This window comes from Dermacentor andersoni, chromosome 11 (genome assembly GCF_023375885.2).
Source record: "Dermacentor andersoni chromosome 11, qqDerAnde1_hic_scaffold, whole genome shotgun sequence".
Classification (NCBI taxonomy): Eukaryota; Metazoa; Arthropoda; class Arachnida; order Ixodida; family Ixodidae; genus Dermacentor; species Dermacentor andersoni.
The window spans coordinates 108,620,218-108,635,175 of record NC_092824.1 but is presented as its reverse complement, the minus strand read 5'-3'; the positions used below and the strand labels follow the sequence as shown (position 1 = coordinate 108,635,175).

General features: G+C 40.8%; 2 protein-coding genes across 2 annotated transcripts in view; one reads left to right on the top strand and one right to left on the bottom strand.

The window, feature by feature from the left end:
• Positions 1 to 5,646, top strand: part of LOC126539430 (spindle assembly abnormal protein 6 homolog) — a 20,028-nt gene extending 14,382 nt beyond the window's left edge. Inside the window, exons 13-17 of the mRNA XM_050186261.3 lie at positions 1,066 to 1,147; positions 2,522 to 2,610; positions 2,837 to 2,926; positions 3,558 to 3,622; positions 4,106 to 5,646. Of these exons, the coding sequence (XP_050042218.1) occupies positions 1,066 to 1,147; positions 2,522 to 2,610; positions 2,837 to 2,926; positions 3,558 to 3,622; positions 4,106 to 4,295 (516 nt within the window). The 3' untranslated portion in view covers positions 4,296 to 5,646. The remainder of the gene's footprint in view (positions 1 to 1,065; positions 1,148 to 2,521; positions 2,611 to 2,836; positions 2,927 to 3,557; positions 3,623 to 4,105) is intronic.
• Positions 5,107 to 14,958, bottom strand: LOC126539433 (plasminogen receptor (KT)). Its single transcript, XM_050186264.3, has 4 exons — positions 14,593 to 14,958; positions 14,377 to 14,507; positions 10,161 to 10,270; positions 5,107 to 9,525 (listed from the first exon to the last, which is right to left on the bottom strand). Exons 1-4 carry the CDS (start codon positions 14,659 to 14,661, stop codon positions 9,383 to 9,385), a joined length of 453 nt encoding a protein of 150 aa, XP_050042221.1. The 5' UTR covers positions 14,662 to 14,958; the 3' UTR covers positions 5,107 to 9,382.

The window sequence follows — 14,958 nt, the reverse complement described above, 5'->3', positions numbered from 1 at the left end:
TGCCGCTGTTTGCTCGTGCCAGCTATCACTTTGAGACGACAATAGGAATGCTCATTTGTGTTAGTAAAGTGATAACTAACGTCACACTTCCGCTACTTACAAAGTATGTTTAGTATGAAGGTATTTCCATGTTGTATCGACTTTGTTATCAGAAGGTGCTTAACGAGCACTTTCCATAAAACAGAAAATAAAAAAAACACAGCAAAAAAAATATGAATGAAGGATAATGGCATGTCGTAAGGTACATGGAATAACATGGTGACACACAAGTCATTGCACTATTCATGCATACACATGCAAAAAAAAAAGGCAAGAAAAATAATGTAACAGTAAAAAAAAAAAGACATCAAAAGGACTTGTTAAGTTCTTCACGGAACCTACAGTGTAGTACTGGAGATTGGATTTAGCTGGCACTGAAGAAAAATTGTAGCAGCTACATGTTTATTACTTCCTGCATTGGGGTACAGCTATAATAACGCTTCTGTCTGGCATGCATTTAAAGGAATGCTACTACGTGTGCGTGCCTATGTTTGTGCACGTGCGTATGTGCGCGTACTACTGGCTCACTTGCTCCTCCTGAGTTCATCATCAGTGCATTGAGGGCATGCTATATATTTGCCTTATGCTAAGCTGCATGAGCATATGTGACAAATACTTCTATATAACTTATCCAATTTTTTTTTTTTTTTTGTTGGCATACTATCATTTATTGCTTAAGGAAATTAAAAAAATAATCATGGTTGCAAGTGGTCTAAGAATTATTTTGTAATGTTGGATAAGGTTACTCAAAAACCTCTGTAAAGGGATTTTTTTTCTTGTGAAAAGTTGGTCTCTGGAGCTTGTCCTATCATTCATAAATTTTTTCTCGTGTGTATGTGGGCACACATGCAAATTGTTCTTTTGTGGAATACGGGTGACACTGAAATAAATTTCTTATATTATGCATGTATACACCCATGGAATTCGGTGTTTAAATTGCTTGCATCGATACAGTATGTCTTTCTTTTTCATTTTTTAATAGAGGAAACAGTCCCGGGATGTTGAGTGGCATATCATTGTTTCCAGGTTGCAAAGGCGCGACAACGCTTGGAAGAGGTTGAGCAGAAGCTGGCCGAGTGTCAGAAGCAAGTCAAAACAAACGAGAATGGTGAGTCACCATCCCTCGAAGTTTTGCATTAGCTCGTGAAGAATAAGCAGTTCATTCCAGGAGTTGCAAGTATTCCCTGATAAAGAACTTATTTTGAAAAGTGGACATATGCTTGTTGCTTGTCCCCATTGTAATAGTGAACGACTTTTTGTTAGCGCCAATTGACAAGAAGCCATTGAGAAAAACAGTGTTACTGGGCTGGACATCATATCAATGAAGTGAGCCATCAAGGCTCTCTGATAATTTTTATTAACACAGGCTATAATTGAAGGCTATAATTGGGCCCTCTGTACGTGAATGTGTGCTTTGTTGCGTCCCTACTATCTTCATCATATCATCATATTCCTCATATCTATCCTGTTGTCCCCTTCTTTCTGAGCAGAGTAAAAAGCTGGAGGTCTATTACTTACCTCAAGCCAGCATGTCTGATTTTTCTCAGATAAATTTTCCCTTCCCTCTTCTTCTGTCTTGTATAGTGCTTGATTCATTAAGTATAATTAATGGTACATCACACCACAAAAGTTTTCACGGCACACAAGTCGTAATGAAGGTAAATTTTGCCTTTGCATGATCGTTAGCCTTGAATATAGATTACAGTGTTGTAGTTCCACAGAGGAGTAATATGCAGTTCCTTTCAGTTCTGGGGCATGCATGTTGTGTGTGCTGAGATTTTGATTTTTCACGAAATCACGGGCTCCGAGGAGATTTACACTCGTAGGTGCATGTCAGGAAAATGTGTTCACTTGAGCGATTGAATGAAATACGCTAAATTTCATTCTAAGGAATGCATTGACTCGATGGGCATTGAAAACGTCTTCCAAAAGTTAAGCAGACTGTCTGTGCTTGTTTTCAGAAACATGCATTATTAGGGAAAATTTTATAAGTTATGGGGGTGAGAGTGGCATGTTTAAGTTATAGTTCGACACGTTGTTGCCTTTTCAGTAATAGTATTGGTAAACCCCTTTTACTACTGCGCGGAAACATGTAAAGCACAACGATAGCGGTGAGTACGGTTGTTGATCGTCAAATTAATTCTCAGGTCAAATGCATCGGCTATTTAGGCATGACTGATCGTACATTCCCGCGTAATCACTGGTGCTCACATGTAAGCAGTATACATATACATATTTGTATTATATAACTAATTCTAATTAATAATTCTAATTCTGAACTAATAAAATGTGTTTTAATTTGATTCTCTCTTTTTCTATTTGAAACCGAATGCCTCAGTTGGGAATGAATTCAAAGCAATAATTTGCCCATGTGACCCCTAATATTGTTTGTTTGCAACCATCTTACACTGACGCTGCGAAACTAAACTGCATTCCAAAGCTGTCCTTGTTGGTGATAATTCTCAGTGCTTGTCATTTGCAGTGATCCAGTGGCTGAACAAGCAGCTCAACTCATGTCAGCTACAGCAGGACAAGCGGGGTAGTCCTGTTGGTTTGTCTTCAAGCAAACAGGTGACTTCACTGCACTGCATGAATGTCTAACACTGGTTAATTGATCCATGCTTTAAGAACAATTTAGCACAATTCAGTGCTTCTGTTGTCTACTTTTCTTTGTCCCTGTGTTGTTCGCACTGTTTTGTTGTTGAGCATGGATCCACACTAAGTACAGCTTTCAGTCGTGATCGTGAAACAGGCTGGCACTAATATCAGGATTTCTTTTCATTTTTTTTTGTTTCAGTTCATAAGCCCAGTAAACCAAAGCCCTACGTATCCAACGGCACGCAACTTCGCATTTCCCGGGACAGGTGGCACTGCTGCATCTTTGCAGGTAAGGATGCGAAGCCTGAGTCATGTTACTAATTTTTCAACACCAATGTGTACCATAATCTACAGGGTAGCCAGGATTATGTCCTTACTCCATTGACTATGAGCTCTCATCTGTAGTGTGCTGACGTGACACGCTCATCTGGAAAACAACAGAACACAGAGCAGGAAAAGAAAGGAGTGATCAGATCCACAAAGAAGAACTACCATTCACGCATTCACATGCACAAAACGTCTGCAAATGTGATATTTACCCCTTTTCTTCATTTATTTATTTTCTTAATTTTTTTCTTTGTGTGTTTTTGTCCTGGTATATATATATATATTTTTTCCGTGTACATTGTGGCCAGGACAATAAATCAGACAGCTGGTAGCCAGCACTGTGCCCTCATCTCCGTTATGTGTCCAATATTTGCACTGTTTTTCATAACGATTGCTTAAAACTAAATGACTCAGCTGCACGGTAATGCAGTCGGTGGAGGACATAATCTGTGTTGAGGATAACAGGGAGAGTGCAAATGCTCACTCGGTAGTCCTTGAACTCAATATTTGCTCCCTGCATCGCGTTGCCCATTGAGTGGCCCCTTTATAGTCGCCCAAGAAGGAATCAGCATTGCTTCGACATTGTATTGCAGCCAACTTTTCCCAACCTGACCCCTGGAGTGAGACAAGAATCTCCTGTTCTTCCCAAGCCCATTGAGTAAGTAGGCCTTTCCCATGTATAGCTCCACTGGAGTGTGAACAGTGTATGATCACGCTGCTAGACTTTTTATTTAGAAGCGTCTTTGGAAACTTGGATGAATGTCAGTGCCAGTCGTTGAATGTTCATGTGTTTTTTTTTTTCTTTTGATTTCCTGAATGGCTATGTAAGCTATGTATTTCATCTGCAAGCTTGTTCACTAATGTTGTCAGTGATTAAATGCTACCATTTTTTAGACTTTATTAAAATGCACTTCTATGCAAAAAATATTTTTCTTATGTTGTAGTTTTTTTTTTAAAATCTAACATATCCCCAAATGTAGAGCTACATTGCATCCTTGCTGCCAAGTCACAAGGTGGGGCGAGGCTCCAGTCAAAGATATTTTCACTGCTCTTTCTCCCATCTCCTCTTCTCAAGGGAAATAAAGTCTGAATTGGGTTCGCCCACCACTGGTCCTGACCATCTTACTTCCCTTTGCCATAGGGATTCCCCACTGGTCGACCCGCGATTCCTGCAGCCTCAAACAGCGGACCCCACAACACAAAGGGCACTTAATCCGCTGACCACTGTGACCACTCCATTTGGGGCTGCTGCAATGGGCCACCAGAGGGCGCCTGCTGCCACCCAAGCCCCACCCTACTACCCCACCACTGCCAAGACTAAGCCGTCCTGACAGCAACATTGAGGGAAATGAAACTGACCGGCTCAATCAAAAGCGCATTTTTTAAACCGAAAATACTGGAAAGGTCTGTGTGCCTACATGAAGTAGGCTCGTCCTATGTCGTGGTAGCGCTGTTCTCATCTGTCACATTGAAGTATGCGAGATTCAGCGTTGCAGGCTCACCAGTGGCAGTGACCCATGGTGAAAGCAGGTATTTCTGATGTTAGTTTTGTGGTCAAGCGTCGTTATAAAGATGTCGCATCTGTCACAAATATCCTATATTCGTTATGACCTATAAGCATGTATTTGCGACATGCTGATATGAGAAAGAAGCATTTTAGGTTTGCTTCATTATATGATATTATTTATTATATTCATTTTCCTATACTGTAATTTGCCTATATAATGAATGGCCCTGTAGTGGTGTTAAAGCACCATTATTCTGCTTCAGGCATAGCCTAAGAACAACAGAGTGCTGTGTAATTATAATATGAAGCTGTATTGCTGTGGGAAAACAACTTAAACAAGGAAATTTTGCTTTATGCAGCAGGTATAATGTTGGAATAAAAAAGTATTTGTAATGTCTGGAAATTTTCTTTCCGATAGAAACAGTGTCATAGGCATTCTTTGCCAAGCCCAGAGCACTGAACAAAAAATAACTCAATTAAGGGCTCTGGCTATGTAGCATTGTGTAAAGGACAAAATCAAGTGAGTCAGCACATTCAGTTTGCAGATGCTGCAGTCTCCATCAAAGCTCTTGCAACAGTTGTGGAGTGATGGAGGTTGACTTCACAATGCAGCGAACATTGCAATAAAGGACTACTAAAACTCAACAAGCTTTATTGCATGTTCATAAATAAGCAGACACTGTTACCAAGACACACAGCACGGTAATACATTTTCATTATAGCAAAGCATTTTTTAATGCAGTTGAATCGGGTTAATCCAAACTTTTACGGACGTCGGCTATTGCAAGAATTTCCCAAATAAGTCACTTTCCTGAACAAAATTGCAGATTATTGTATGCACATATAGCATACACATGTGCAGGTGCCTTTGGGCAGATATACCTCAGTAGGCATGCATAAACAGCCATACTTATTATACCATTGTATGGCACCATTGTGTTTGCAGTGACTGGGTTGGTGGGGCCATTTCACAGTGATGCTAATCACAACAGTGTGAATATGAAGCATAGGTTCTGACTATTCATGCCTGATCAATGTCCTGTGATCAGCTGTTGTTTTCGTCCCGGAATGTCAAGAAGCTCGAAAAACCGAAAACCTTGTTTCAATTTAGTGGCTTCAAAATGCACTGAAAACCAAACTGGGTCAAATAAAATTTTTATATATGTTATAGTCAACTACAATTTTAAATAGAGTTTGAATTATCCTAAGAAATCTGCATATGACACTTTACCCTGAAGTTTTCTTGTCCTAGCAAGCATGCATGTTAAACTGTGAGCGAAAAAACCTGATTGCAGATTAAGAGACACCCAGAATACAGGCATGGTGCAGCAGACGCAGCAACACACCACAGCTAGATGACACTATAGTGTTTCTTTCATACTCAGAAGTGATACACACTGCTAAAAAGATTCTAATAGTACTGCTAGATGCATATTTGTTATGACAATTTATGACTTGTCCACTTGTTTTATTTCATGTGAGCTATGTGCAAAGAGAGACACGTCACAGACACAGAGACATGGCAGCAATAAAAATGGAAGGCTGTCCTTGAGCTACTTATACTATATTGCTTGTTATAAAAGCCTGTTTACATTTTTTTTCACACTGATGTCAAGAAAAAAAAGAACGCCGTGGTAAAGAACTATCATATTTTCAGCCTATTACCTACACTTAACCTACGTCATCAATTAGTACAACCTTTGGAAAAAGAAAACAATGTCTGCACGTCTAGGCCATGCAGATAACTTCATCGAAGGACATTCTAAAGTTATGTTATAAGAAGGACCCTGCACAGTTATCGGCTTCAATGTTTTTGAAAACTTAGTGCGTCTGTTCTCCTCACTTTGCTTGCAGTTTTTGACAAAAAGATGTTAATATGTACTCTATTAAATCTGAGACGTCGGCAATATGAGATATGTCCCTTTCCTCGACGATATGTGAGTAACCAAGTACAAACTGGATTCTTGAGGGTCATGAAACTTTGGTTACATTTCAGTCTGTCATCTCATTTCTGTGCATTGGTAAAGAGTATACATAGCTAATCTGGCTCCTGCAAGGCATTGTCTGTAAATTATGACTTTTTTATAGAGAAGATGAACTGTAGTACACAATTTGCTCAGCCTAAGATATGCAGATAGAATGGAAAAGCTCACTTTTTCTAATAGTAAATAGTCGCTTGCACTTGATTTTAAATACCTCTTGTGCTTTGTCAAACAGGTTCTTGTGCTTCTAGAGCCATGGCTTGACTCTTTCAAGAAATTGCTTGTTTTGCAAGAACACATGTTGTCCAAAACGTTGTAATAAGTAGAGAAACAACCATACAAATTCAAAAAATCTGCTGTAAACTCTGAATATCCCTGAATGTCAATTCAAGAGGCTAGTTTAACATGTCACCAAAGAGACTACCAGCAGAATGAAGCTTGCTTTAGTGTGTGTAATAGCTATCATGGCCTATTTTTTCTGCTTGAAAGAAAATGTCTGAAACAGATCTAGCTGTAAAATGTTGGTTTAGGACTTCTACATTTTCTTGTCTTGGTGCTTTATAAAGCAGCACAATTTGTTGGGCATGTGAACTTGAGTTTTTTTTTTTTTTTCTCACAGGCATTGCGTAGTTCAGAAGACCCTGACGCTTTTTGTCCAGTGAGCATGTCTGGATTCCGAAGAGAGAGTTGACAATTCATATGACTGAACAACTCGGGTAATAAGCACTAACACACACTGCTGCATTTATAGCAGCTGCTATATTTTTTGTGCATATGGCTGATATATTTTGCAGTTTCCTGTGGGCATGTAATCCTACGAGGGTCAACCAGATGAAACACGTTGTGTAAGTTGTAGCAATAGTGATCTCCCACTGCCCAAACTTGTATGGTGAGAACAGGCCTTCACACCTGCCTTGGCATCAGGGATGCCTTTTCACTAGCACTATGTGTTGCCGCGCATTATGAGAACAAAAAAGCATGCTGACTAATCATCACAAAGTCTAGTTCATGTCTCGCTTGGTTGACCCCCTCCTCCTCTCTTGCCAAAGTGTATAAAATGTCCACATATATTAAGGCAGCAGTAAGCTCTGTTTAGAAGTGATTGAAATGGCACGATCCAATGTCAGGGTGAAAGCAGTGTACATCTCTGTCTCACTTTTCTTGTGAATCTTGCGTTGTATCAACTTTTTATGTTAACAGTCTGTTTAGCAAAACTAAGCTCACACTCGACTCTTGCATACAGTGTCACAGTATGTAGCTATAAATGTTTGACATTGTAATGACTGCTGCTGTGCACACTCCATGATTTAGGCTGTGTGTGACAATAACTGGAACTGAAACTGACAATAACTGGTCATTTAAACAAGCTAAAAAAAAAGTTCTCGTAAACAAAAATGTTTTCTGTAGAAAAGCACATTAACATGACTAGAAAGAACTGAAATAGGAAAGATAATGTATGACAACATTTAAAGATAGAACAATCCACTGAATATTCACAATATATATGTATATATTTGTTCTCACTGCTGTTTTAATAGACTAGTGAGAGTAAAAAGTCACAGTCCACTGCCTTGAATACACAACCTATAAATCCGAAACACTGAACACTTCTTCGTTGATCAAAATTCTGGCAGAGCAACTGATGGGCAAAAGTGCTCGAGCTGAACATATTACCAGAATGCTGGCAAATGACTTCACTATGAAGTACTAACAGTTAGCAGCTATGCATAAATATTTGATGTAGTGAAAGACAAGTGAACAAGCATGTTCACTGGTTCAGCTACGTCAAAATGATCTAATGAATTGCACATTAAAAAAATAGGACGACAAATGGTAACGACTGTATGTGACTAGTCAGCATAAGATTAACAAGACTAAGTTAACAAGTGCACTGGTATATACTAGGCCCCTGTTAGGGAACCATAAAGAAAATGGTCACAGATGTGACTATGGACATCTCGAACTACTGCATGGTTCTAAAAAGTCTTGCAGAAAGTGAATTCTGCAAAAGATGCCCCAGGTAGCATTCTTTTTTTCCCTCTGGTACCAATCCATTTATCAGGACATTTGCAAAAATGATAGACTGCATATCTTGCGCGACATGTCAGAGGACCGCAGGCATGATGTGCTTAACGCCAGAATGCTAAAGGCACCACTGGACATCAAAATACCAGATCCTTGCGATGGGGACTTAGTATAAGTGAGCTTGTGGCTGCAACAAATAGCCTAAAAAGCCGTAAAGATAATGATAAAGCATTCATCGCTAGCACATAGGTACATTAACGATAACATGTGCTGTACTGTTTCACCTAAGAACAAACAAAAAATGAAGTAGAAGTGCTTATACACTTCTGTTTGTCATGCACTTTTCTGCCAAAAACAAAGCAAACAAACCCTTACTAATGTAACATCCTAAGACACACAGAACGTCACTTGCCGATAAACAACACTACATTTGATACAATACCACAAAATAGCAGGAACAATAATTAACTTAAGATAATGATAAAGCATTCACTGCTAGCATGTAGATATAAAACAGACTCTGTACTGTGTCACCTCAAAAAAAAAAAATGAATAAAAATAAAAGAAACGAAGAGTGCTTGCATGTACACTTCTGTTAACCTTACAATGTATTGTGATTTTTTGGCCAAAAATATAACAAACCCTGCGTGATATCACACACTAAGGCTCACAAAATGCTTCTCACCAATAACGAACTCTATGTCTGATACAATACCACAGAACTGCGAGAAAAAAATTCACTTGAAGTGGAAGAAGGGAATCTTTGCAGAATGCGACCCGAGGAGTTCTCGGTGGTACTAGTAGCACCAGGCCAAGTATGTATAACGACGATTGCAGTGGGCCGGAATCGGTCTGCAAGAGGGAAACGCAGACTCCTATGGGTCTTGCTGAGCGGCAGGTGTGTTCACAGAAAGATGTCATGCGCTCTGTTGAAACTCCCTTCGTCCTTTGCTTTCTCCCGGGCTTCATCAATGCCACCGACGGTGGGAACGTTGTGAGGGAGTTCCAGCAGCTCTTTCTCAAACGACATGATGTTCTCTGCCTCACCTAGGAACAAACAGAGACCACACCTCAGCTAAATACAGTCGAATTTCCACAATACAATCACACTGCATCCAAATTTGGCAAACGAGTTTGCAGAAATCAGCAAGGTGAAAGAAGTTTCATGAAAAGGAAACATTGTCATCTGCTCGAGTATAGCACGAAGCTGCAAAGGAAACCCACATGGGTTTCTCCGAAAAAAAAGCTTCATAGCTGAAGGAAAACTCATCCTAAATTGTGCTGCTAGCCTCCTGGTTAACTCATATGGTGGAGTGACCACCCCAGAAAAGTGTTGGCCCTACGTTCCATCCCCAGACTCCAACGAACTTCCCTTGAACTTTGAAGCTTTCCTTCTGAGAAGCCTATATAATTTTCCTTTGTAGCCTTGTTCTACATTTAGGTAAATTATAATTTTTCTCTTTCATTCATCTAAATTTCAGGGCAATATGAATTGAAAGTCCCAGCCAAATTGCATTATGTACATTTGTGTACTGCCGAAAAATATTATGTTTCTTAATGTTTGCTGCATTCAATTTATTAAAGTATTTATTGAAATGCTTGTGTATACAGGATGTGAACCGAGAAAAAAAAAAAAAAAACTCAGTTTATTGGGCCAGAGGAATGGCAGAGGGTCATTGTACCTTTGATCCTCACAAGCTTGCTCCCATAGGCCAGGTCACCTTGGTAAGCCAGTATGAATGTCATGGGTAAAATAGGTGCCAACATCAATGGCTTCTTGGTCCTTCGATACCTGTAAGAAGTTGTCGTGCCTTTCACATACTTTCCATACACAGTAAAGTAGTGCGTACTTTGTTGAATCATGCACGCTCGTAGAAGTAACCTTGAAAACTATTAGTTTTCTTGTTGCTCTTGCACACATTCTCCATGTTCGATATCCCATATGAAGGCTTTCTGCTACTGTCTTAATGAAATTTCTTCGTCATTTATAACTCAAAGATGAAGGAAGAGCTGCATCTCAGGCACATGGAAATACAATAACACAGTCAGGTAAAAGAAAATGCTAAAGAAGAGATAGCGTAAATTTATTGCAGTATGTGCAGAACCCAGGTAATGCCCCAACACCCTACAGTTGGATGCAACTGATAATGCATTATCCTTATCATTTTTGCTTGTACCTCGCACTACTTTCAACTGTGCATGTGGTTACTTGTATGGAAATTGAGGAGCCAGAAAGTTGCAGTAAATATATGAATGCATCAAGGCTGAACTGCACATTAAAGAAATAACCATAAAAGCATAAATGCAGTGACTGCCTAGTTTAGAATCAAGCATCTTGACTACATCTTGCGATACGTAGACATGACTATATCCTTGGCTGCAAGATCGCAATGTCGCAAGAGATGGCATTTTGCGGTCATCATCATCATCATCATCAGCCTAGTTACGCCGACTGCAGGGCAAAGGCCTTTCCCATACTTCTCCAACTACCCCGGTCATGTACTAATTGTGGCCATGTTGTCCCTGCAAACGTCTTAATGTCATCCGCCCACCTAACTTTCTGCCGCCCCCTGCTACGCTTCGCTTCCCTTGGAATCCAGTCCGTAACACTTAGTGACCATCGGTTATATTCCCTCCTCATTACATGTCCAGCCCATGGCCATTTCTTTTTCTTTATTTCAACTAAGATGTCGTTTACCCGCGTTTGTTGCCTCACCCAATCTGCTCTTTTCTTATCCCTTAACATTACACCCATCATTCTTCTTTCCATAGCTCGTTGCGTCGTCCTCAATTTCAGCAGAACCCTTTTCGTAAGCCTCCAGGTTTCTGCCCCATATGTGAGTACTGGTAACACACAGCTGTTGTACACTTTCCTTTTGAGGGATAGTGGCAACCTGCTGTTCATGATTTGAGAATGCCTGCCAAACGCACCCCAACCCATTCTTATTCTTCTGGTTATTTCAGTCTCATGATCCGGATCCGTGGTCACTACCTGCCCTAAGTAGATGTATTCCCTTACCACTTCCAATGCTTCGCTACCTATCGTAAACTGCTGTTCTCTTCCGAGACTGTTAAACAATACTTTAGTTTTCTGCAGATTAATTTTCAGACCCACCCTTCTGCTTTGCCTCTCCAGGTCAGTGAGCATGCATTGCAATTGGTCTCCTGAGTTACTAAACAAGGCAATATCATCAGCGAATCGCAAGTTGCTAAGGTATTCTCCATCAACTTTTATCCCCAATTCTTCCCACTCCAGGCCTCTGAATACCTCCTGTAAACATGCTGTGAATAGCATTGGAGATATCGTATCTCCCTGTCTGACGCCTTTCTTTATAGGGATTTTGTTGCTTTCTTTGTGGAGGACTACGGTGGCTGTGGAGCCGCTATAGATATCTTCCAGTATTTTTACATATGGCTCATCTACACCCTGATTCCGTAATGCCTCCATGACTGCTGAGGTTTCGACTGAATCAAACGCTTTCTCGTAATCAATGAAAGCTATATATAGGGGTTGGTTATATTCTGCACATTTCTATATCACTTGATTGATAGTGTGAATATGGTCTATTGTTGAGTAGCCTTTGCGAGATCCTGCCTGGTCCTTTGGTTGACAGAAGTCTAAGGTGTTCATGATCCTATTTGCGATTACCTTAGTAAATACTTTGTAGGCAACGGACAGTAAGCTGATCGGCCTATAATTTTTCAAGTCTTTGGCGTCCCCTTTCTTATGGATTAGGATTATGTTAGCGTTCTTCCAAGATTCCGGTACGCTCGAGGTTATGAGGCATTGTGTATACAGGGTGGCCAGTTTCTCTAGAACAATCTGACCACCATCCTTCAACAAATCTGCTGTTACCTGATCCTCCCCAGCTGCCTTCCCCCTTTGCATAGCTCCTAAGGCTTTCTTTACTTCTTCTGGCGTTACCTGTGGGATTTCGAATTCCTCTAGGCTATTCTCTCTTCCACTATCGTCGTGGGTGCCACTGGTACTGTATAAATCTCTATAGAACTCCTCAGCCACTTGAACTATCTCATCCATATTAGTAACGATATTGCCGGCTTTGTCTCTTAACGCACACATCTGATTCTTGCCTATTCCTAGTTTCTTCTTCACTGTTTTTAGGCTTCCTCCGTTCCTGAGAGCCTGTTCAATTCTATCCATATTATAGTTCCTGATGTCCACTGTCTTACGCTTGTTGATTAACTTAGAAAGTTCTGCCAGTTCTATTCTAGCTGTAGGATTAGAGGCTTTCATACATTGGCGTTTCTTGATCAGATCTTTCGTCTCCTGCGATAGCTTACTGGTTTCCTGTCTAACGGCGTTACCACCGACTTCTATTGTGCACTCCTTAATGATGCCCATGAGATTGTCGTTCATTGCTTCAACACTAAGGTCCTCTTCCTGAGTTAAAGCCGAATACCTGTTCTGTAGCTTGATCCGGAATTCCTCTAGTTTCCCTCTTACCGCTAACTCATTGATTGGCTTCTTGTGTACCAGTTTCTTTCGTTCCCTCCTCAAGTCTAGGCTAATTCGAGTTCTTACCATCCTGTGGTCACTGCAGCGTACCTTGCCGAGCACGTCTACATCTTGAATGATGCCAGGGTTCGCGCAGAGTATGAAGTCGATTTCATTTCTAGTCTCACCATTCGGGCTCCTCCACGTCCACTTTCGACTAACCCGCTTGCGGAAAAAGGTATGCGTTATCCGCATATTATTCTGTTCTGCAAACTCTACTAATAATTCTCCTCTGCTATTCCTAGAGCCTATGCCATATTCCCCCACTGACTTGTCTCCAGCCTGCTTCTTGCCTACCCTGGCATTGAAGTCGCCCATCAGTATAGTGTATTTTGTTTTGACTTTACCCATCGCCGATTCTACGTCTTCATAAAAGCTTTCGACTTCCTGGTCATCATGACTGCATGTAGGGGCATACACTTGTACCACCTTCAATTTGTACCTCTTATTAAGTTTCACAACAAGACCTGCCACCCTCTCGTTAATGCTATAGAATTCCTGTATGTTACCACCTATTTCCTTATTAATCAGGAATCCGACTCCTAGTTCTCGTCTCTCCGCTAAGCCCCGGTAACACAGTACATGCCCGCTTTTTAGCACTGTATATGCTTCTTTTGTCCTCCTAATTTCACTGAGCCCTATTATATCCCATTTACTACCCTCTAATTCCTCCAATAACACTGCTAGACTCGCCTCACTAGATAGCGTTCTAACGTTAAACGTTGCCAGGTTCAGATTCCAATGGCGGCCTGTCCGGAAAATACCATTTGAATGTCATTTGAGCCAAATACGTAATTCCTAATAACATCTGGTTTATAAATGTAATTAAACTAGAGCCATACATAGGATGTGGCTCGGGCATTTTGCTGTATGTTTTGTTTAATAACTCATGTGGGCATCAGTATTTTCCGTGAGTTATTTGAGATCAATTACAAACTGCCATTATTGTATGAATTCAACACCTTGACTCCTCCAATTGCCTTAGAGGGTGATCATACCCTGTCTGAATCGGTTACTGCGCAATTTGAGTGTCTAAAATATGCAGTACAGGCAACAGTTTCCTTCCGACTTGAAGATACCAATGCAACGCCACATCTTAATAATAATAAAAACTTTAATAATGTCAACTCTTTGCCAGATATTTGTTTGAGGGAGCTAAAAATACACGCAAGAAGAAGGTTGGGTCATTTGAGCCAAATACGTAATTCCTAATAACATCTGGTTTATAAATGTAATTAAACTAGAGCCGTACATAGGATGTGGCTCGGACATAATTGAATTCTGCCATCTTCAGCCTTTAAGCAAGTTCGTGGTTCACATTACGACAAGGACACGGTCCTTCCTGTTTGTAGCTTCTAAATGCGTGCGCACGCACAGCATACCCAACGAAAAGAGCCGCACTGGAGGCAACGTAGAACGCGGTGAGCCAAAAAAACAGCTCCCGTGCATGGGCGATCTTGAGGGCCAACATTCGCTGGTGCATCAGGTGTCTCATGTATATCTGCCTCTCCAGCTGTAAAAATAGAAAAATAAGAAGGCAACGATTAGATTGCTGCTCAACAACAACAAAAATTGTACGCACGATTGACAACACGTACTTGATAGTTCTGCATTTCTAGCTGCTCTTGAAAAGTGTTATGAGCTGGCTGACTCCATGCGAAACCCATTTTCGTTTATAAAAAGGTCAGTGGTGGCGCGAACTTTTACAGTTATAACACAAGGCAGCCTGTAGCAGGGCCGGCGCTGGGTCGGAGTCTACAAGCGAAACTCGAAGGTTGATCGCCGGGCGTGGTTAAGTTACGAGAACGTCAGCGGTGATTTTCAAGACCGCCGCTCTGGGAGAAACCAAGGGTCGACGTGGCCACGTCGGACGAGCCTCATTTTCATCAAACGATTTTTGCTAACCAACACTGCGGCTTTTTCTTTGAAGCAGAACTCTTTTTCCTACCGAGGCGCCCCCTGAG